The sequence below is a fragment of the Sceloporus occidentalis genome, unplaced genomic scaffold (assembly GCF_023333645.1).
Source record: "Sceloporus occidentalis isolate IW3139 unplaced genomic scaffold, rSceOcc1.0.p SCAF_2, whole genome shotgun sequence".
Classification (NCBI taxonomy): Eukaryota; Metazoa; Chordata; class Lepidosauria; order Squamata; family Phrynosomatidae; genus Sceloporus; species Sceloporus occidentalis.
The window spans coordinates 244,603,323-244,626,872 of record NW_028316982.1 but is presented as its reverse complement, the minus strand read 5'-3'; the positions used below and the strand labels follow the sequence as shown (position 1 = coordinate 244,626,872).

Here is a 23,550-nt window from a genome sequence, read left to right as displayed (position 1 = left end):
ATATCAGTGAGTCTCTTGAAGAGCAAGGGTTTCTGGAGACAATGAGATAAATAAACCAGTGCATACTAATTTAGAATGGGTTTTCTTCTACATTTTCTAAATTCAGTACCAGTTTTTGAAAGCTAGCTATTCATCACCTCCCATACCTCTGCCACTCCCCAAAAAACAGTTTTGAACAGCTCTATCTCCTTCTTCCTCCTAGTTTAAATTATAAGCCCTCAAAAGTCTGCCTTGGAGAGGAAGTGATTTTCAAACAATGCACGCTTGTAAAAAGCAAGCAGCTGCTGGGTTTATGGCCCCTAAGTTAAACACACACACACACACACACACACACACACACACCTGCTCCTAAGTATGTTGTGTGAATGTGCGTGCCAGCTTGGTATATGCACAGTATATCCATCTTGACATACATGTGAGCATATATAGAGAGAATAAAGAAGTCCAGCACCACTGGGATATATGTAATTGTATTATTATAGCATTTATTGTGATTTGCACTTGTACAAACTCCTCCTTGTAGTTAAGTCCTATGGATTTTAACCAAACCACTGACTAAACATGTGCAGCAGCAGGACAGGGGATACAATTCTCGATAAACTAACACTTTTGAGTGTATCACTGAATTCTAATTCAAAGACATAGCCATATTAGTCTGAAAAATCAGTATGCAAAGGAATCTTGTAGCACCTTTGAGACAAACAAACTGAAAGAGAGAAGTTGGTAGCATCAGTTTTTGTAAACTTGAGTCCACTTCCTCAGATGGATAGAGAAGTAGACTCAAGTCTACAAAAGCTCATGCTACCAACTTCTTTCAATTAGTCTCAAAGGCACTACAAGATCCCTTTGCGTCTTGCATTCTAGGGAAGAGATTTCAGTTCTTTAGTTTACAGCAGCATGCCCATGATACAAATTCTCCTTATATGCAGTCATTTCTATTTCAATTGAGCTTGTGTACCATCCATTGGGTTAGGACCATAGCACTGATTTAAGCTTCAGGTCTCTTCCACATTTTGATGCCACTTTAATAGCTCAGTCTTGTGGAAACTGCCAAAGCAGTTCAGTGCCACTACAAATCCCAGGACTATGTAGGATGCAGCCATGGCATTTAAAGTACCAAAGTGCTATAATTGAAATAGACATCAGCAATACACACACAAACATGCACCTTTATTGTTGATTCAGTAACAACAACAAGGGGGGGGGGGAGGTAGCAAATGTCCAATAATTCAAATGGATTGTGAGTACAGTATATCAAATTTACAACATGATCAATAATGAAGATGCTGTGCTGTTTGCTGGTAACCACCGTATTCCCCCCCCCCCCCCAGGTCAAAATGTAAAATGTTCTGAAGACTACATATCACATTCTGATGCCCCCTATACATTTTGGACTACAACTCCAATCAGCACAGGCCAACATGGAAAATGATCAGAGATCAGGGAAGTTGGCTTTCAAAACATTTGAAGGTCACCAGGTTGTCCTTCAGAATTTACTTCCTCATTATGCATAGGCTTTTTATCAATACCAGAAAATACCATTTTATGATATTTGGATTGGGCAAAGAGGTGGGAATGTGAAGCCTCTTGTTTCTATTGAAAAGAAAAATATAATTTTGTTGTCCAGAAAAGTAACTTTTTTTCTGTCTGGAGAGAATTCAGATAGCAGGTCCAAATCCCATGAAATACAAAATGTATAGACTATAGCAAGATAAGTGCATGTGACCATTAATTCAAAAACTTATCTCTCCCACACACCTTTTGGCTGTAGTCAGTCTGCTAGTGTGGATACAACCCCTTTCTAACAAGGGCACCTTCCTGATGTATTTGTTACCAACTGCTTTATAAACTTTTATTTTAAAAGCTGAAACTAAATTTATTTGTAACTATAATGTTAGAGTAATGCATTATTTAAAGGGACTGCAATTTCACACACCCCCACCTAATGTCCCATTTAAATCTCTAGGATTTTATTTCATGTGCAGGTGGTTAGACTGAAACAGAGTCAAGACCCAAAGTTCTGATCCAAGAAAAACTAGTTCTTTGCTGTGGTCTAGCTCTTTAATCCACTTGGGTTCAAAAAAGAAGGTGAGGTTTTTTTCAGTGGGATTTTTATCAAATCCCATTTATCAATGAAGCAAACTATAACAACCAGGCACCACATCCACAATTCAGAAATAGCTTCAACTTATTTCAGGACAGAACCAGCATGGTGTAGTAATTTCAATGTCCAACTTCAGGAGACTACAGTGTTCAAATCCCTGTTCAGCCATGGAAACCCCTTGGTGGACCTTCAGCAAGTCACACACTCAGTCTCAGAGGAAGGCAATGGCAAACCCCCTTTGAACAAATTATACCAAGAAACCCCCATGATAGGTTCCCCTTAGGGTCACCATATGTTGGAAGGACGTAAAGCAGGGGTAGGCAACCTGCGGCCCATGGGCCGGATGCGGCCTGGCGAGGCCTTGGGACCGGCCCCAGCCCAGTCCTGCCGCCGATTGCCGCCGGGGCCTTTGGGGGGCAATTGTCTATAGAAGCCTCAGAAACATGCATTTATATTAACATTTTTTTAAAAAATCAGCAAATTTTTTCACGTGTCCTCCATTTTTTTTTAAAAAGTGTCTTCCATTTGAAAATTTTGTCCTACATTTGTCCTGGTTTATTTATATATTTAATTTTTTAAAAAATTATTTAATTATTTATTTTTTGGCTTCGGCCCCCCCAGTTGTCTGAGGAACAGCAACCCGGCCCCCGGCTCAAAAAGATTGCCTACCCCTGACGTAAAGGCACACAACAACAGCAAATTTCAGGAGAACTAATCATAACAAGAAGCCCATAGATACATATATGTGTGTGTATGTGCCTACACATGATTTTGTTATTTTTGTTATTTTAATTTTTTTAAATAACAATAACAATAATTATCTTAATCTCCTATGTGCTTTCATATGTGTATGTGACATACGGCAGCAACATGAATTTCATATGGTTTTCTTAAGCAAGGAATACTCAAGAGATGGTTTGCTAAGGCCTTTTTCTGAAATATAGCCCTTAGTATTCCAAGGTGGTCTCCCATCCAAACAGGTAGTTAGATAGATAGACCAACATCCAGGCACACAGAGAGGGACAGAAATGGTACGTTTTGTTGCTCCAGCAGAATAAGGCCCGGGATTTATTCCAAAGCCCCCTTGAATAAGCACACTTAGCATAGACACTTAATTTGCATCATTATCTCTTATTTCCAAGGTGTGTCCCCATGCCAAAGTCTAAGGCTCATGAGGGAAAATCAATTCACAAAGTCATTTTTTCACTTTCATGTGAAGTTATACAGACATATCAGTGCTGGCTAAATAAAGTGATTTTCCTTTAGCTGTGGATTCAGGGGACCCTGACCTCCCCCACCATTTTAGTCATTAAAAAATGAATATTAAAATTTATTAATAAATTTTTTAAAAATGACTGAAGTTGTTTGAAGAAAACCACACTTGCCAATTCCAATATTTGTCTTCCAAAACAAAGCTCTCTATAACCTTGTAAGTACTACTACATGGCCAGGGTTGGACTAGATGGTACTTCCAATTCTATGATTCTATGATCTGTTGAGCGATTATTTTATTTCTTCTGAATGGCTCCAAATTGTTGACTGAACTGAAAGAATGAACTGTTTGGTGGTTTTGATACCAGTAATAATAACTTCTCCAGTCCCAGGATGAGTCCCAACCAGAGTAGATCCACATACTGGATAGCAAGTCAACATTTATATTCAAAGAGATGGTTGTGTTGGTCTGTTTCAGCTTAAATAGAAGGGACTGAGGAGGAAAGAGTCTTGTAGTACCTCATGAAATGCCTCCAAAGGAATTGATAGTAGAGAAAGCACATCCAGGAAAACTCATGCTAAAATTTAAAAGGGGATGGGTGGGTGGGGACGAAGAAATCTCGTAGTGCCTTTAGGGATGCATCTACTGTGGATGCATCTACTGTCTTTAGCTTTTGTTCCCAAAGAGGGCTGGTGCCTCACCAAACTACAAATCCCAGGATTCTATAGGATGGAACCATGGGAGTTAAAGTGGTGTGAAATTGCATTATATTAAATTATAGATGCACTCTAAAGACTAACAGAACCCTACATAAAAATAAATTGGCCCCACAAGAATCCTTCAAATGCTTGTATAAATCATATTGATCCAACAGGTCTCCTCGAGTGGGAGTAACCCGTAGGATTGAGGCTACAACTCCTGTGGCTCCAGCTGGGTTGGGTTTTCCATGTGTGTGTGTCTTGGGTCTTTTGCTTGTCCTCCTTCTGGTTTAACTGAATTCAAAGACACAACTGAGTTATCAGTATGGAAAGAGAACTTGTAGCACCTTTGAGCCTAACTTCTTTCTTTCAATAACATCCCAAACCCACCAAACAGTGAATACTTTATTGGGCCAACCAAAATGCGCAATAGGCATGTTGCTAGCTTTCGAAGCTCCACTGGCTTCTGCATTAGCCAAGGTGTTACAAACCATACAGAAGGGGAAAAAATGAAGATGTTACTCCTAGGCTTGCATTTTGCTATTTTTGTTCTTAATTCAGATGGTATGGAGGGTATTTCTTGCAGGTTTCAGGCACCTCCTCCTTCTGGCCATGTGGCTACTGGGAAATTCTCAAAGTCCTGGGAATTTAACCTCTATTTGCATCTTTCTTCCAGTTAGTCTCAAAGGTGCCACAAGATCTCTTTCTCTTCTGGTTGAACTGGTTCTCCTGGCCCAAACTTTCCCTTCTTTTCTTCCTTTCTTTTTATGTCCAGGAAAAGGGGGAGGATCTGAGGAGGGTCAGTCTTGCTCTGTCTGTAGGGGGTTAATGGCAAGCTGGCTGGCTGGCTGGCTGGCTGGCATGGGGTCAACAAAGCCAGACCCAAAGCCTCCCCTCCCACAGCCTGGAGACAAAAGCCTCCCTGCCAAGAAGACAAGGCTGATCAGAGGAAAGAGCCTTGGAGCCGCTGAGAGGGGACACCCAGCCCAACAATGTGCTACAAGTTGATCTTATCAAAGGCCCCAAGCCTCTCCAGAGGACCAGGCCAGGGCTGTTTGCCTTCCCTGACCTCTGGAACAAAGGGCGGCTGGCCTTTCATCCTGACCACCCCCTCCTTCAGCCTAGCATCTCATAGGGACAGGAGCAGGAGATGCCCCAAGTGCACCACCACCAGCAGCACCATTTGAATGGAGACATCTATCCCCTGGACCTCTTTCTCTTCTTCCCTTCCCTTCGTGGGAAGGAAAGGAAAGAGCCGGAAGGAAAAAGTTCTATAATAATAATAATAGTAAGTAGTTCAATAATAATAATAATAATAATAATAATAGAAGAAAAAATTCAATAATAATAATAGTAATAATAGAAGAAGGAGGAGGAGGAGGAAGAGGAGGAAGAAGAAGAAAATGAAGAAGAGTCCAAAGACAGGGCTACTGTTGAACATAAAGAAAACAAAAATAATGACAATGGAGAACCTAGACATATTCAAACTAGACAATGAAGAAACAGAACTGGTAAAAGAGTTCTCATACCTGGGATCAAACATTGATGGGAACAGGGACTGCAGCCAGGAAATCAGAAAAAGATTAAAATGGGGAGGGCAACTATGAAAGAACTAGAAAAGATCCTAAGATGCAAAGCTATACAACTGAGCACAAAAGTTAGACTCATACAAGCCATTGTATTCCCTATTGCCATGTATGGATCAAAGGGCTGGACAATGAAGAAAGCAGATAGGAAGAAAATTAATGCATTTGAGATGTGAGGCTGGAGAAGAGTGCTGAGGATCCTGTGGACAGCCAAAAAACCCAAACAAATGGGTCCTAGAGCAGATCAAGCCAGAAATCTCCCTGGAAACCAAGATGACAAAACTGAGGCTGTCATACTTTGGACCCATCATGAGAAGGCATGACTCATTGGAAGAAAACAATAATGCTAGGAAAGGTGGAGGGAAATAGAAAGAGAGGAAGGTTGCATATTAGATGGATGGACTCTATTTAAAGAGGTCACAGGTAGTAGATTACAGGAACTAAGCAGAGCAGTGGAGGACAGGAAGACTTGGAAATGTCTCCTCCACAAGATTGCTATGGGTCAAGATCGACTTGAGGCCAGTTAACTAAGAATAATAATAAGAAGAAGATCTGTTCAAGGACCCATTTGTTTGTCTTTTTGACCCTCCACTGCATTCTCACTATTCCCTCCAGCACAATTCAAATGAGTCGAATTTCTTCCCATCCGCTTTCATCACTGTCCAGCACGCACATCTGTAGATGTCAGTGTGGATTACAATGGCTTGTACTATTCTCACTTTAATGTTCAGAGTTAGGTCTTTACACTTCATGATCCTGTCCATTTCTTTCATAACTGCCCTTCCTAGTCCGAGTCTTCTTCTGATTTCTTGACTGCAGTCTCCTTGAACCAACGTAAGGGAACTCCAACTATATTCTCATTGTCTAGGGTGAAATCTTGTAGTTCTTCACTGGTGATTATTTTTGTTTTAGGGGTCTGTCTTCTCCTAATTCACTTTAAAGACATGCATCCATTCTTCTCCCCTTCTAATGAGAAGCAAGAACGAGGCTTTTCATTCAAAATATGTAAAAGGTAGGAAACAGTTTCATGACTTTTGGGCTGCATCTGCACTGCAGAAATCATGCAGTTTGACAACACCTTAACTGCCATGGCTCAGTGCTTTGGAATTCATGGACTTGTAGTTTTGTGAGTTGGCCAGAGAGCTCTGGTGCAACAACTACAGATCCCAGGATTGCATAGCATAGTGCCATGGCAATTAAAGTGGTGTCAAACCGGATTATTTCTGCGGTCAGATGCTGCATAAGAGAAGACTGGGGAAAGGCTACATGTTTTTAATTTAAATTATGAGGAAGAAACAAGACGCTGTCTCCTTTAAATTGAGTTATGGAGGGCCACCAAGAGGTTGCATGGCTTTAATCTGGAAGAACCATTACCTCTCTGATTTATATTGGCTAATCCCAACCAGACTAGACTCACTGAATCATTGGTTGACTATTGAGTCAACACATAGTTAAACCCCATTGATTTAATGCCCTCTACTTGATTTAATAATAATAAAATAAATAATAAAAATTTTATTTATATACCGCCCTTCTATATAACCAGGGCGGTGTACAGCATTATAAAATACATCAATAACAATACAATAAAACAATTACAATTACATTAAAAACATTCTAGCCAGCTTGCCACTGCTAGCATAGAGGAGGGAAGAACTAATTGGGGCCTATATCAGGGAATGCTGATTTGAACAGGAAGGTCTTCAGCCCCTTTTTAAACTGGGCCAGGGAGGTGGCCGAGCGGAGCTCAATGGGCAGGGAATTCCAGAGGGTTGGGGCCGAGATGGTGAAAGTCCTCCTAGACGTGGAGGCTAGTCTGGCCCCTGGAACCCTCAATAGCTGCTGCCCAGATGTTCTGAGGGTGCGGGGCGGATTGTATGGGGAGAGGCGGTCCTCAAGGTATCCTGGGCCCAAGCCATTTAGGGCTTTATAGGTGATAACCAACACCTTGTATTGCGCCCGGAAGCGAATAGGCAGCCAGTGCAGATCTTTAAGCACTGGTGTTATGTGGCTGGCTCTGGATATGCCAGTAACCAGCCTGGCTGCCATATTCTGTACTAATTGTAGCTTCCGGGTATGGTACAAGAGTTGCCCCATGTAGAGCGCATTGCAGAAGTCCAAACGAGAGGTTACCAGAGCATGTACTACCGTTTCAAGGTGCCTCCGGTCCAGGAAGGGACGCAGCTGGCGTATCAGCCGAAGCTGATAGCAGGTGCTCCTGACCGTTGCATCCACCTGAGCTGTAATGCCCTCCAGTTCAGAAGAACCAATATGATTAGGCTCCAAATAAGGCAGCCTTAGTGGTTAAGATGCCAGTTCTGATGATTGGAAGATCAGAAGGTTGGCTGTTCGAGGCCCATGCGCTGCATGATTGGGTGAGCTCCTGTCACTAGTACCAGCTTCTGCCAACCTAGCAGTTCGAAAGCATGAAAATGCAAGTAGATAAATAGGTACCTCTTCAGTGGGAAGTTAACAATGTTAGGTGGAGTCATGCTGGCCACAGGGCCACTGGAGTAGTTCTCTTGCTGTTAGGACTAGACATTCATGTCAAAGGATTACTTTTACCTTTAAGGCAGCCCTTGGTTCTCCCCTTCCCTTCCTACTGATCTCTTCCATTTATAACTCAATCGTTTAAAAACAAAACTAAACTCAGTTTTAGACCCAACCCAATGGTACGCCTAGTGTAATAAAATAGAACTTGTTAGTCAACACTAAAGTAAATCTTATCGATTTCAATATGGATCTACTCTATATTGGGATTGAAATTGGATTTATACACTTGAATTTGTTAAACAACCGAGCAAAATAGAAAAAGATGGAGACCTTACTATCCCCTAAATTCAGCACCTGGCCAGGGAGTACAGAGACCTCCACCTTCCCAATTCTTTAGTGAGTTTATTTACAAAACAAAGGGCTGAATATTCCCTTCAGGTAAAACTGAAGGTTATACTTGTGACAGTTATACATTTTTCTTTCAACACTAAGAAAGAAAGAAAGAAAGAAAGAAAGAAAGAAAGAAACCCAGTTTCTCTGAGCATGACCAAAATATCCTTCCTCACACCACAGAGTAACAGCCAAGGAGGATATGTCTATTATTCCTTTTGACAAGGAAGATCCTGTAAGATTCTTGCTGAGATGAAATCCCTGGGAAAGTGGTAATACAAATGCACTAAATAAAATCAAGGGGATGAAGGCTTGAGAAGACATCTCACTGGAAGTGAGGATAATACTGGAAAACTGGAAGGCAGGAAGAAAAGAGGAAGACATGCTACAGGTGGATTGGTTCAGTCAAGGAAGCCAGGACTGCCCTGAGTTTGCAAGACCCCAGCAGGGTTGTCAGCCACTAGAGCTCTTGGTGATCTCGCCTCCATAGGGTCCCCATAAGTGGAAACCAACCTGATGGCACACTGCAACAAGGAGGAGTGAGAGTGTTGCCAGGTTTTCAAAAGAGCAATAAAGGAGAGTCAAATTGCCAGGCCAACAATCAGGAAGTAGCTATTAACAAATTTATCGAATGACAGTATTGATTTCAGTTAAGCTAGCCATGCGTTTCTCTGTAAAATTAGCATATTGTTCCCATTCAGAAATGACACGATGCTCACATTTCTGTCCCCTGAGAGGACCCATAGGCCAAAATAAGGGATTATTTCTTTTTAACATCCTCTCCATTCTATATAAAAGGAAAGGCTTTCTGGTGCTCAAGTAGGGGACTTCCTTTACAGTGATTTCCAAACTCTGGTCTTCCAGCTCTTTTGGACTTCAGCCCCCAGAAGCCTTAGCCATCTTGTCCAATGGTCTGGAATTCTGGGAGCTGAGGTCCAAAATAATGTTGAAGCTGCAGCATGTTGTGTCGTTAGCTATATTTCTATTTAAACCACATATAAATATCAGCTATGTCATTTATGTGTGCATTCAGTAGAGAGAAAGAGATTGTTTGTAGTAATACATTATAACCAATGGGGCCTAGTGATCTGGGTGTTGGACTACGACTCTGGAGACCAGGTAAAATTCCCAGCTGAGCCGTGAAACCCATTGGATGATCTTGGGCAAGTCACATTCTCTCAGCCTCCAAAGGTGATGGCAAACCTCCCATGAACAAATCTTGCAAGAAAACCCCATGATAGGCTCACCCTAGGAGCGCCATAAGTCAGAAAGGACTTGAAGTCCTACATGAATGTCCCTCCAACAAGACCTGAACTGAGAATAGTAACACTTTCAAAATGCAGGCTTGTGGCCAACATTGACCTCATTTTTCATTCTCCTGTATGATTTTTAACACCTTTGCCTGATGAAGAAGCCAGTGGAGCTTCGAAAGCTTGCGACAAGGATTTCATTCATTTCAGTTGGCCCCATAAAGGTACCACTATTTTGTAGATTTGGGATGTTATTGTACTTTGCTACATGGTCAACCAAACCACCTCTGAACAATCTTGCCAAGAAAACCCCATGATAGGGTCGCCATAAGTCAGAAACAACTTGAAGGCAGACAACAACAACAAATGGTATATACACATGCTGTGGCACACACACATACATACACACACACAGACATATGGTATTGGATGTGGAATAATATGATATGTATTTCAATACTATGTATGTGTGTGATTATACGTAGCATTTAAGTATATGATATACTAGAAGCTTGGAGACACACACACACATACACACACACATAAACAAAGAGAAATTTTTGTAGCACCTTTGAGACTATCTGAAAGAAATTGGGAGCATGAACTTCCATAGACTTCAGTTGACTTCCTCTGATGCATTGTAAACGTAAGTCTGAGGAATGCATCTGAGGAAGTAGACTGAAGTCCACGAAAGCTCATGCTCCCAATTTCTTTCTTTTATTGAGTCTCAAAGGTGCTACAAGATCTCTCTAAGTACTGATTCTAGAGACTAACACAGCTGTATCTTTGAATTCTACCATATAATACATATTAGGGAGCTGGGGATGTGGCAGGGGGTTGGACTGGATAGCCCTTGCAGTCTCTTCTAACTCTACGATTCTAAGATTCTATGATTCTATAAGCAAAGACTTCTTGTGGCATCTTTGAGACAAAGTGAGTGATAGAAGTTGTAGCAAGCTTTTGCAGACTTGCTACTTCTTCAGATGCAAGTCTACCAAAGTAAATGGTACAATATCTGTCTTTCAGTCTTAAAGGTGCTACCAGTTCCCTTTGCATACTGATATCCTAGGATTACACGGCTATGTCTCAGAGAGAGAGAGAGAGAGAGAGAGAGAGAGAGAGAGAGATTGATTCTAGGCTTACATGGCTATGTCTCAGAGATATTGAGAGAGAGAGAGAGAGAGAGGCCATATATTTAAATCCCACAGAAAGAGAGAAAGAGTAGTGATTTGAGCGTTGGACTAGGACTCTGGAGACCAGGGTTTGATTCCCAGCTCAGCCACTGGGTGGCCCTGGGCAAGGCACACTCTCTTGGCCTCACGGGAAGGCAATGGCAAACCTCCTCTGAACAAAGCTTGCCAAGAAAACCCCAGCATCAGTTCTCCTAAATCAGAAATGTCTTGAAGCTTGTTTTCTGCTGCTCTGGAGAACAGGACCCGGAACAATGGATGCAAGCTCCAGGAAAAGAGATTCCACCTCAACATTAGGAGGAATTTCCTGACAGTAAGGGCTGTTCGACAGTGGAACAAACTCCCTCGGAGTGTAGTGGAGTCTCCTTCTTTGGTGGCCTTTAAGCAGAGGCTGGATGGTCATCTGTCAGGGATGCTTTGATTGAGAGTTCCTGCATGGCAGAATGGGTTGGACTGGAGGGCCCTTGTGGCCTCTTCCAACTCTATGATTCTATGATTCTATGATTCTATGAAGGCACACAACAATAACAAATACTGTACATATGCATACCACACACACACACACACACACACACACACACACTATTTTTCTTTCTTGCTCCAAGTCTAGCTAGTGTTTATCTGGTTGTGTAGTGAGCATTTAGTAATTCTCTCTAGCACTACACTGCTGGATAGGAACAACCCAGCTGCAATCCCGGATCCCTCAAGGGAGCACTAAGGCAGCCACGACCCCATTGAAGAAGGGAGAGGGGTTTTCCTCCTCTGAGAGGGGATTTTGCACGCGCGCGCACACACACACATGCACACAAAACTTCCCCTAGTAGGGACCTGGCACTTTTCAGTATTGACTGCGAAAGTGTCTGCTGGCCGGAGGGAAAGGAAGAAACAATAGCAAGGAGGAGGAGGAAGAAAGTGTATATCAAAGGGAAAGAGGAGTTTAAAGCCCCTTCTCCGTGACAGATGAGGGGATCTCCCGAAAGAGAGAAGCAAAGTAGGGAGGAGAAAGAGAAGAAAAGGAAGGACGTTTTCCCGCAGGGCTTTACTATCAGGACAAGGGGAAAAAGCAGGTGGACCTTGGGCGAGTTTTCTTCCAGACTCCAGTGGAGATCAGTGCAGGGTGACCAGATGTCCTCCTTTTCCAGGGCATGCCCTACATCCTCACCAGGAGGAATTTCAAAACGTCCTCCATTTTGAGCATGACAAAGCAGCATGGGTTTACATGGACATGAGTGCTTTTACATTGATTGACATTGGCATGAGTGGTTTATAATGCATCTGAGGAAGCAGACTAGTCTAGGAAAATAATTCACAGATATAGCCCTGTTAGTCTGTAGACTCAGTACAGAGGGAGATCTTGTAGCACCTTTGAGACTCACCAAAAGTAAGAATTAAAAGATAGACCCCTGTCAGTCTGTAGAAATAGTATGTAGAGATCTTGCAGCACCTTTGAGACTCACTGAAAGGAAGAAGTTGGCAGCGTGTGCTTTCCTAGACTTCAGTCTACTTCCTCAGGTGCATTTGGTGGAGTGGAGGCCACTAACCACTATCGTTAAAATTGGACCTGCAACTTCATTTCCACACACAAAGGACTTGCAATTTGTACTGACATCCTCACATGCCAATGGCATATATATGTCTGTCCCTGGGTTCCACTCCACCAAATGCATCTGAGGAAGTAGACCGAAGTCTATGGAAGCTCAAGCTGCCAATTTTCTTTCTTTCAGTCAGTCTCAAAGGTGCTACAAGATTTCTCTGAATACTAGTCTTGGAAAGCTCATGCTGCCAACTTCTTTCTTTCACTGAGTCTCAAAGGTGCTACAAGATCTCTCTCTGCATGATGAGTGTTTGCAGTTTCTATTTGGTCATGTCCGACATTTATTTTTCTTGAGCGCCCTTCATTTTGCGTGCCTGGTCCTCCTCGGCAGGGAACCCATCTGGTCCCCTTGGATCAGTGGGGCTTACTCCCAGGTAAATCATCGGTGCGAAGCTGGAGGCTGGGACTGGTCTCCTAAGGGCTAGCTTCCTATGCAGGAGAATAGAGCATTTAGAGACAATTGAGGAATTTGAATCGGTTTAGATTCCTTTTTTCTTTTTCTTTTATCGAGGAGTTGCCCCACTGGGAAGAGGTAAATCACAATTGGTAAGGTACAATAATAATAGTAGTGCTTCTTACAGCTTATTTTAAGGGCGCAAAATTCAGCTAAATGCTATCTAAATGGAGGACGGTGGGATTGACAGCAGAATATCTCATCCGACTCCAGCCATAAACCGGAGAAAAGGCTACAACTCCTTATACCGGCTTGTTCTGTATGGAATAACAACAACAACAACAACAAACTTTATACCCCACCTTTCTCTCAATGACAATCGAGGCGGCTTACAGTTAAAACATCCATACAATGTTATGAGCCTTCAAGTCACCTGTAGACTTAAGGCATCCTGCGTTTCATAGGGATTTCTTAGGCAAGGAGAAGTGGTTTTGTCAGTTTTCCGACCTCTGAAATATAGCCCTACAGCAATCCTGAGGTCTCCCATGCAAGTACTAGCCGGGCCTGACCTTGCTTAGCTTTCAAAATCAGAGGGGATCTGGTGCCTTTAGATTATTTTGCTGTTGTTATGCGCCTTCTCCTAAGAAGGACCTATCATGGGGTTTTCTTGGCAAGTTCCTTCAGAGGGGGTTTGCCATTGCTATCCTCTGAGGCTGAGAGAGTGTGACTTGCCCAAGGGCCGAGCCGGGCATCGAACCCTGGTCTCCAGAGTCATAGTCCAATGCTTAAACCACTACACCACGCTGGCTCCCATTTGGACTATCTACACTATTTATAGTTTAGACCTTTTAGAATTTAGAGTATTTAGACCAGTTTATACCTGCTTGCCTGGGAAATAAAATCCATTGAAATGAATGGGGCTTACTTCCGAGTAGATATTATAGGATTTCATCCATCCAGGTTGAGAAATCGCCCGCAAAGAGAAAGAGAAAGGCAGACGGACCCCACTCTGGAAAGTGAGATGAAGGGAATGGAAAGGAGAAAAGCAAATGGGAACAAAAGGAGCCCCTGCGAAGGAAGCATCTTTATCCAGATTTACTTACAGGGAGATTTCAGGGTTCGCAAATTAACTGCATGCAGAACAGAACGTAGAAGAGCTCCTTTCTCCAAGATTGCAATTCCCAGAATCTCCCACTTCCGAGAAAGGAACTTTCCCAAGCTCTGGTCCCCCAGAATGGGTCCCTTTCCAACAGACAATACTTGAACAGGCCTTAAGTGTATCCATACAGCAAAGGTGATAGCAGTTTGATACCACTTTAACTCTCAGGGCTCAATGAAATCCTGAGATGCGCAGTAAGGCGCCTGGGAGGAATTCTCTGAAGAGAATTCTAAGGACCTCCTTGGACTACAAATCCCAGGATTCCACAGGAGGTACACAAGTGATATGAAATGGCTGGCAGTATAGATGCCATGTCCTTGCTATGTACAATGTGCCGTATATACTGGACTATAAGTCGAAGACAGGTTTTGGGACTACAATTATGGATTTTGATATGACCCATAGATAAGTCGAGGGTAAAACTTAGGGGCATGTAACAAATGATGCAAAGGAGGAAGCAAAGGAAAACAATGCTGAAGAACTTATAAAATTCCAGCAGGCATAACTGTGTTCAACTAAAGGATGGATGAATGAGACAACAGAGGAGGCCTGTGCTTCCAGGGCAGGTTATTTTCTTGCCTTTTACCAGGGGGTGGTTCTTTTTTTAAATAAGAGTTTAAGTACAGCACTCACATTGACCCATGGTTAGGTTGACTCATGTTTTTTGGATCAATTTTTTTAAAATCTGAATTTCTAGACTTATACATGAGTATATATACAGTACTTGCTCTTGCTAGGTGCTTGTAGAGCTGAGGTCCCTTGGAGGGAAAAACTGGATCCAGATCTTTGGGGGTGGCCAAGGGACTCCCAAACCCAAGAGGCTTTTGGGGACCCGACCTGCAAAACTTCTGTGGGTTTCCTATCCACACAATGGGGCCCGATCCTCCTCTCTTACTATAGAGATGCGCTGTGGCTCTCAGAAACCAATGCAGAACTGCCGGCTCCCCTCCGCGATGATTTATAGGACTGTAATTGGTTATAAAAAAATCTTTTAAGTGGTTGTAACCAGGCCTCGAGTAGCGGAGGGGAAAAAGGAAAGCCATCACATTACCTCTCTCTCCTCTCTCTGGACAGTTGGATCCTGAATTGCTGGAACATTTAACATTTAACAACTGTGATATTTCAGCTCAGAAAAATAGTGCCAAATGAAAGGGATCGCTGGGAGGTACGTGGGGATCGGTGCCCCATAGCACCCACTTCTGCACCTGGGCCTCCTCGTCTGCAAGTTCCTTACAAGCTCGGCCTCTTTTTCCTGGTGTGGTTGTGTGCTTTCAAGTCCTTTCCAACTTATGGCGACCCTCTCCTGGGGTTTTCTTGGCAAGATTTGTCCAGAGGAGGGTTTTTTGTTTCTTTTTTGCCATTGCTTACCCCTGAAGCTGAGAAAGAGTGACTACTTGCTCAAGGTGGCGAGAAAACCAGGTAAGAAAAAGAAAAATATGGCCCTCGGAAATCAGCCCAGCGTGGTGGAGATGGAGGATACCGAGAGTTGTGGTTGTGTGCCTTTAAGTCATTTCCGACTTATGGCGACCGGCCTCAGGGGAACCTAACATGAGGTTTTCTTGGCATGTTTCATCAGAGGAGGGGGGGGTTGCCATGGTCATCCTCTGAGGCTGAGAGAGTGTGACTTGCCCGAGGGCACCCCATTGGGTTTCCAAGTCTGAGTCGGGAAACCTATAGATATAGTAATAATATATATCCAGGGTCGCTGGCCATATAGCAAAGTTAAAAAATAACACCCCAAACCCATAAAACAGAGATACCTTTCTGGGGGCTATCCGAAATGCACCCAAATACATGTTGCAGTGGAGCTTCGAAACATATATTTGGTGTATTTTGATATCAAAAAGGAATCTCTGCTTTGTGGATTTTGGATAGTCATAACCAGAAGTCATAGTTGTTACACGGAAATCTGAACCAAAGCGTTTCAGATTCCTGCTTAAATCTGTTTTATTCCTAACTAGAGTAGACCCATTGAATTTAGGGGATTTGTCTACGTTTTGAAGAACTATTTAACAGCAGGCGGCTATTCTCTGAGTCCAGGGTCCCTTGATGAGAGGTGTACAAAATAAATACAGAAGACGGATCTCCGCACAAAGTAGATCCCTGTACGGAGAACAAAAGGCACTATATTCCCCTGACATTCAAGGTTTTTGTATAGAGGAGCATTTATTTTCTCAGATCGGCCACAGCGGTAAATCCATCTCCGTAACAAGTGCACCAAGGAGCAAAAGGAGGGACACTAAGCACCTGAGTCTATGGAAGTGACTTCCCCAGTTTTTTGTGGCTTTTTCGGACTATGGGGCTGTGTTCTGGAAGAGTTTTTTTCCCTGCATCTGTGGCTGGCATCTTCAGAGAATCCTGGCATGGAAGTGAGTTGGCTACACACACACACACACACACACACACACACACACACACACGGAGTGAGCCTTTACTCCTGAGTAAATGAGTGTAGGATTTCCCCTGGGGTGAGGTTCTCCGTCTTAGGTGCTGTGGATCAGGTAGCAGTCTGTTCTGGAGTTGTCCTCAAGCTATCAAGGTCTAGTATTCCGTGAACAGAAGAGACATTTATGTCTTATTGCCCAGAAACACATAGGTGGAAGTACAACCCGTTTAAATGAACGGTAAAATATGTGAAGGAGTGGAGGGTCTAGAATTGATACCAAGCAACCTGAGAGATAAGGAGGCATTTTCCCATGGAGTCCAATACCATCTCAAACCCTAACAAAGGAGCGTTATAATTATAAGGAAGGCTCAGATCCAGCAGGATCAAGGGTGGTGCAAGTTGTTGTTGTTATTGTTGTTGTTGTTGTTGCTGTGTGCCTTCAAGTCCTTGCCGACTTATGGCGACTCTAAGGCGAACTTATCATTGGGTTTTCTTGGCAAGGTTTCTTCAGAGGAGGTTTGTCATTGCCTTCCTCTGAGGCTGAGAGAGTGTGACTTGCAGCTTCAGAAGAAGGCAATACCCAGAAAACTCTAGGCGAGTCGGCCTGAGGGCACCCGTCTCAGCGTTCATCCACACTGTATAATTGTCGCAGTTCGATACCACTTTAACTGCTATGGCTCTTATTGCTTTGGAGCCATGGGATTTGGAAGTTTGGTGGAGGATTTAAAAATTCCTCCAGTCTAGTGCATTCTCCTGAACTGTAGCATTGGCCTCCTTTAGGGGAGAAATCAGAGTAATACAATTGCATCAAACTACAGATCCCAGGATTTCCCGGGGTGGAGACATAGCAGTGAAACCGAAGTCAAACTGTTGCATGTGTTCAGTGCGGACACACTGTCAGACTGGATGCCAAAATGAATTGGGGAGCAAAGCCTAAAGCTAGCTGTAGTGGACCCATTGAATCAAGGAGAACTGAGCAGTTTTCATGCAACCATCTCTCCTACGGGATATATTCCGAATTAGGACCAAGATTTTGAATTTAAACCTGTTCCAGTTACCTTTGAAACCTTTATGCATACCGCATTAATTTCCACATTATTTATTCTATTTAATATTTTTATTTCAAGGATTTAGATCCCCCCGCTGCCTTTCTCCGGCCATGAAGCTCAAGGCCGGTATAATTATAAAACTCAAATTGCCAAGGGATTTTGCAACACCTTTGGGATTCACTAGACGAAAGTAGCAGCATGCTGCCAACTTCTTTCTTTCAGTGAATCTCAAAGGATTGCAAGATAATAATAATAATAGTTTTATTTATATCCTGCCTCTCCCAAAGATCCCTTTGCGTACTGATTTTCCAGACTAACATGGCTAGGTTTTTGAATCCTAAACTCAAATTCATTTACTTGGACGGAAACCACATCGGGTTTTTTGGTCTTTTGGGTAAGGCGGGTGGCAGATTTTCCTTTGGCTCAGGAAACCTATGCTAATGGGTGGCTTTCTTTCCATTTAAAACAGAGCAAGGCCCACTGGTGTTTTTCAGAGTCTTCGTGCAAGTGTTTTATCCACTGAAAAAGATTGCAAAGGGTATCCGAAAGCCCCTTTTCGGGTCGCTTGGGAGGGAGCGGGAAGTCCCTGGCATTTCTCTGCTTTTTAGGCATTTGGAGCCCTTGGAGCACGAAGTCCAGGTTCTTTTAAAGGCAAGGCGAGCTTTGCAGCAAGGCCTCTGGGTTCAACAATCCACAAAAGAAGAAACACCAACCGAAGCCCAGCTCTCCTCCAAGGATTTCAGCCTTGCTCCTGGAAGGATTTTCTGATCTATCAAAGCCACGTTAAAAATAAAAGGACAAGCGGACAGTTTTGGAAAGTCTTGAACTCTCAGAAGTCTTCCCCAGTAGACCTAGAAAGGAACTTTTCCTAATTCCCTAGCTCTAAACCACAATTGCCCTTGGACTCTTTTTACTCTCTTTTACTCCGAATTAATGGGATTTGTTCCTCCCTCTGCTTATATGTTCACACATTCTTTTTTTTTATGTTTCATTAACATGAATATAACACACGCGGATATCATAAAAACAACTCACAATTCATAAATATTGCTCTCTCCTCTCTGTCCGGCTTCGGCTCGGTAACACAGTATTTCTCCAAGGCATGTTTGACCTACGGCGGCCCTAAGGGTACCACGAGGTTTCCTTGGCAAGTTTCATTAGAGGGGTTTGCCTTTGCCGTCCTTTGAGGCTGAGAGAATGTGACTTCCCCAAGGCTATCGGTGGGTTCAGAGGACCCTGCCGGGATTCGAACCCTGTCCTCCAGAGTTACAGTCAAACCACTACACCATGCTGTCTCTCCTTAATAATATTCTAAAGTAGAAAAGTAGAAAAGATTGTGAGATATAAATAGAGAGAGAGAGGGAAAGAAAGAGAGAGAGGTATCCGTCACTAGATAGATAGATAGATAGATAGAGGTAAAGATATATATATATATATATAAACATTTATATATATATATATATAGAGAGAGAGAGAGAGAGACAGAGAGAGAGAGTGAGAGAGTGAGAGATACACCTCACTCTCTCTCCCTCTCTACGTATATATAGTTATATATACCTCACAATATATTGTTATCTATCTATCTATCTAAGTGTGTGTGTGTGTGTGTGTGTGTGTGTGTAGTGAAATATATCTCACTGTAATATGGGTTCCCTTGGGGTCAATTGGTTTGTGTCCAGCACTTCAGGATCTCTATCTATCTATCTATCTATCTATCTATCTATCTGTATGTATATCTCACGATATCTATCTAGCTATCTAGCTATCTCAATATATATATGTATGTGTGTGTGTGTGTGTGTGTATTGTGGGGCACATATAATCACAATATTTTCTACTTTTATCGGTTAGTCAGGACAACATTTAGCAAGGCCAGCCTGCCTGATTGTCGTGGTTTGACTATAACTCTGGAGACTGGGGTTCGAATCCCAGCATGACCATGTAAAAACCCCATTGATGGCCTTGGGCAAGTCACATTCTCTCAACCTCAGAGGATGGCAATGGCAAAACCCCCTCTGAAGAAATGTGCCAAGAAAACCCTATCATAGAGTCACCTTAGGGACGTTGACATCTATAGATCTGTATATGAATATATATTGAGAATATGAATAGGAATATATATGGAGCTGCAAGGGCGACTCAACCCTGTTAAGAGCACAAATCTTCCCGAAGGCCTACCAAACAAGGTTGTTGTCCGGATTACAATATTATAATAGAGGGGGGAAACTCTTTGAACACCGGAAAAGGCCACACAAATGCTAATAGAGTAGTAAGGGGTTAGTATCCCCTGGGGAAGGAGGGGTAGGTTTAACAAGAAGATGCCAAATCAGTGGGAGAAAAGGGATATTTCCTGCTGGTCCCAAAGTTCAGCTTCGGGGCTTGAATAGCGATTGCTGTCTTCTAAGGTTGAAAGCTAGCGCTTTCCCAGGAATTATGTGCTGTGTGTTTAGAATGGCAGTTTTACAGCCCTCACGCTTCAGTTTAACTGGCCTGGGAGATAAATATGCCTGTCTCGATTTAGATTTAGCAGAGGCACCCGGTAACACCTTCAAGACCAAGGCATTGGTTATGTTTTGACGGTGGGTTCCAGGATTTCTGAGTCTTCCCTTTGCAAAGAGGCTTAACGCGGCTGTTGCGTTTCTGGTTTCAGTTTCAACCGGTGGATTTGCCCCAGTCTGGAAAGGTTAAAACCCAGTAAGATAAGGAAGGCAACACTTATTCCTCGTTTCTCTTCTGGGAAGTGTTCCTGTCGAGAGCCTGCAAATCCAGGTTTATCCAGATCAGGGAAATGAAAAACGTGGAAGAAACGCAGCTCGAAAACCCAAACGTCGGGGGAGGAACGCGTTACGCTTTTAAGGAAAAGGTCCCGTTTCCCACGCAATTGATTTCCAAGTGATTTCTACAAAGCCTTGGCTCCCCTAAAAAAACCCCCAAATCTAAATCCCATTGACTACAATAGATCCCTTCCACAAGAGACCCATTCTGCTTTTGAAATCCTATTCAAGGTTTAAATCCCATGTAGGGAATCAAGAAACTGTTGGAAATGGTTTCGGTGTTAGAAACGATTTTAGACGTCAGGAAACCGGATTCAAGAATTGACTTTTCTCGTGCTCCCTTCGGCAGCACATATACTATACAAGAATTGACTTCTCTAGTATTTAACTAACAAAACTCCAGCCAAATGATTTTTTTTTTGCTCCGGGGTTTTGAGCCGAAATAATTTAATAATACAGGGCTGCCTGGATTGGTGACTATAATCTTGTTTTAATGGCCTCTTTAACGGTTTAAAATTAACGCCTTCAACGTGATCATTTATTTCATTGGATTGTAAAATAAAAACATTTTTTCAGTGTTATCCACTGTTTTAACTGCATTGTGTTTTCACATTTATTGTGAGCAGAGTTGGATCTCATCTGGGGGGGGGGAGGTGAGAAGGAGGAAAGGACCCAATCCTAGGCTGAACCAGAGTAGACCCCTTGAATCAGTAGAATTTAGCTAAGAGTGTTTGGTGTTGTCCTTCATAAAGGGATTCCGTGGGTTTATTCTAAGTGGGAAGGAAGAGCTCCACTGAGGGCAAAGGATCTTCAAGGTTCTTGAAGCGCAGGACGCAAACCCATTGACCCCAAGGGAACCCATTGGCCCCTAAGGCTTGATACTTCCTTATAGGGCTTCTCTTACAAATGATGCTAGGACTGTGGATTCCTGTCCTGCTGCGGATCATAACCTCCTGAAATGGTTTATTCCTTCCAGCCTTGTATCTCTGGCCTGTGAGAGGCAGCCTCGCGTAGTGGTTTGAGGGTTTGACTATGACTCTGGAGGTCAGGGCTCGGCCATGGAAACCCACTGGGTGACCTTGGGAAAGTCACACTCTCTCAGCCTCAGAGGATAGCAATGGCAATCCTCCCCTGAAGAAACCTGCTAAGCAAATTCCAAGATCCTTCGGGTCGCCAGAAGTCTGAAACGACTTGAAGACACACAACAAAAAGGGACAAAGAGTGTTGAGTCTCCTCCAGCTGAATCCCAGTTTGGGAGAAAGGAGGAATAGAAATCCTTGAAACAAATTAAATTAAATTGTGCCCTCCCCCCACATCAGCCAATCCTTCCTTTCCCCTACTTCCATCGACCCCAGGACATAAGACGCAGAGTTAAGGCCCAAACCCAATGCCAACCCCAGCGATGCCAACTCGGAAGACTTTTGTAGCACCTTTGAGACTCCCTGAAGAAAGAAGTTGGCAGCACAAGCTTTGCTAGACTTCAGTCTACTTCCTCAGAGGGATTTAGATGCATTTGGATAGCTGAGGAAGTAGACTTACTTAAGCCTAGGAAAGCTCCGGCTGCCAACTTCTTTCTTTCAATGAGTCTCAAAGGTGCTACAAAATCTCTCTACATACTGATTCTACTGACTAACACGGCTATATCTTCGTATTTTCCTTCTCAGGTAGCTAAAGGAGAGCCAGGTCAGCGCAGGATCTCCTCCAAGAAGCACCCTTGCCGGGATCCCTCTTCCTCTCCCATCTCTGATTTCTCCCCCGCCTTGGAACCGGAGGTTTGGGGGGGGGGGGGAACAGGGGATCCAGGGTTGGAGGCGGCGGTCCACTCTGTACTAGCTCTGAGACACTCTTGCCCTAACGGTTCTTTCGGAAATCTGGCGCCCACGCTTCCTCACACTCTCTCAGCCTCAGAGGAAGGCAAAGGCAAACCCGCCTCGGAAGAAATCTGGCCAAGAAAACTCCAGGATAGGGTCGCCAGAAGTCCCTTTCCAATAAATCTGGCCAAGAAAACCCCAGGATAGGGTCGCCAGAAGTCTCCTTCCAACAAATCTGGCCAAGAAAATTCCTGATAGGGTCTCCAGAAGTCCCTTTCCCATAGATCTCGCCAAGAAAACCCCAGGATATGGTCCTGGCCAAGAGAATCCCATGATACCTGGGGGCTCACATTCTCTGAAGAAAGCTGGCCAAGAAAACACCGGGATGAGGCCGCCTTAGTGTCGGAGCAGTAGCATCAATGCTTGTAGCCGTGGGTTTTTCTTGAGAAAGGGGGGGGGGGGGGCTTTCTCACAGCTCCAGTGACCAGAGAGGGTTGGAGTCCTGTTTCCAGGGCCTGAGCCGGCGATGCACTCTGTATTCGCTCTGAGGCACTCTTGCCCTGACGGTTCTCCTCCAGCCCTACAACCCCCGTTCCTTTCAAACCTCTGCCGCCAAGGCTCTTCATAGGTGGGAGTTTTAGCACCAAGGACCCCAAGGACCCCCCAACCTTCCCCCCCAATGGCTGCTTCCTTACCGGTTCCCGCCGGCGTGGGTTTCCTCATCCAGTCGCAGAGGTGCCTCCGCTGCCCTCCGGGAGAGAGGGGCTCGGAGCCGGGCGGCGGCGGCGGCGGAGGCGGGGGGTTCAGGGTCTGGATCAGCCCCGCAGAAGCGGGCATCCCCCCGGCGCAGGCTCCTCCGTGGGCCCCTGGGGAGGGGAGGGCGTGGGGGTGCGGCGGGGGGTAGTCCCCTCCTGGCAGAGGGCTGTAGGCCAAGCCCCCCGGGGCTCCGTGGAGGGGGGCGCCTTGGCCGTAGCCGTTCCAGTCCTCGCGGAGGCCGGGGGGCGCCCCATAAGCCCCCGAGGGCCAAGGCGATCCGGGCGAGGAGGAGGAGGCGGCGGCCGGCGGGGCGTTCTCCAGCCCCAGCCCCGGCCCCACGTGGAAGGCCCCGTAATCGGGGTACTGGGGGCCCGGCACGAAGTTCTGGGCGGCCAGGTTGAGCCCCCCGGAGTGGCGGACCGAGGCCGGAGGGTGGTACATGGAGGGCCCCTCCTTGTCCAGCAGGTAGCTCACGTACATGGCGGCGGCGGCGGCGGCGGAGGCAGCAGCAGAGGGCCAAGGCCGAGGAGGGGGGCCCCGGCGGAGCTCCTCCGCATGCTGGGCCCAGGAGCAGGGGGGGGGGATCCAGGCCCTCGCCCCCAGGCCTTGGCTCAGAGGCTCCGGAGGGGGATCGGCTCCCAGGCCCTCCTTGGCGAGCCTTCCTCTTTCTCTTCCTTCTTCTTTTCTTCCCCCTCCTCTTCTT

General features: G+C 44.5%; 1 protein-coding gene across 1 annotated transcript in view; it reads right to left on the bottom strand.

Moving 5' to 3' along the window:
* Positions 1–23,327, bottom strand: part of CDX2 (caudal type homeobox 2) — a 34,012-nt gene extending 10,685 nt beyond the window's left edge. The window contains exon 1 of the mRNA XM_089508203.1: positions 22,787–23,327. Within this exon, the coding sequence (XP_089364329.1) occupies positions 22,787–23,327 (541 nt within the window). The remainder of the gene's footprint in view (positions 1–22,786) is intronic.
* Positions 23,328–23,550: the final 223 nt, after the last annotated feature.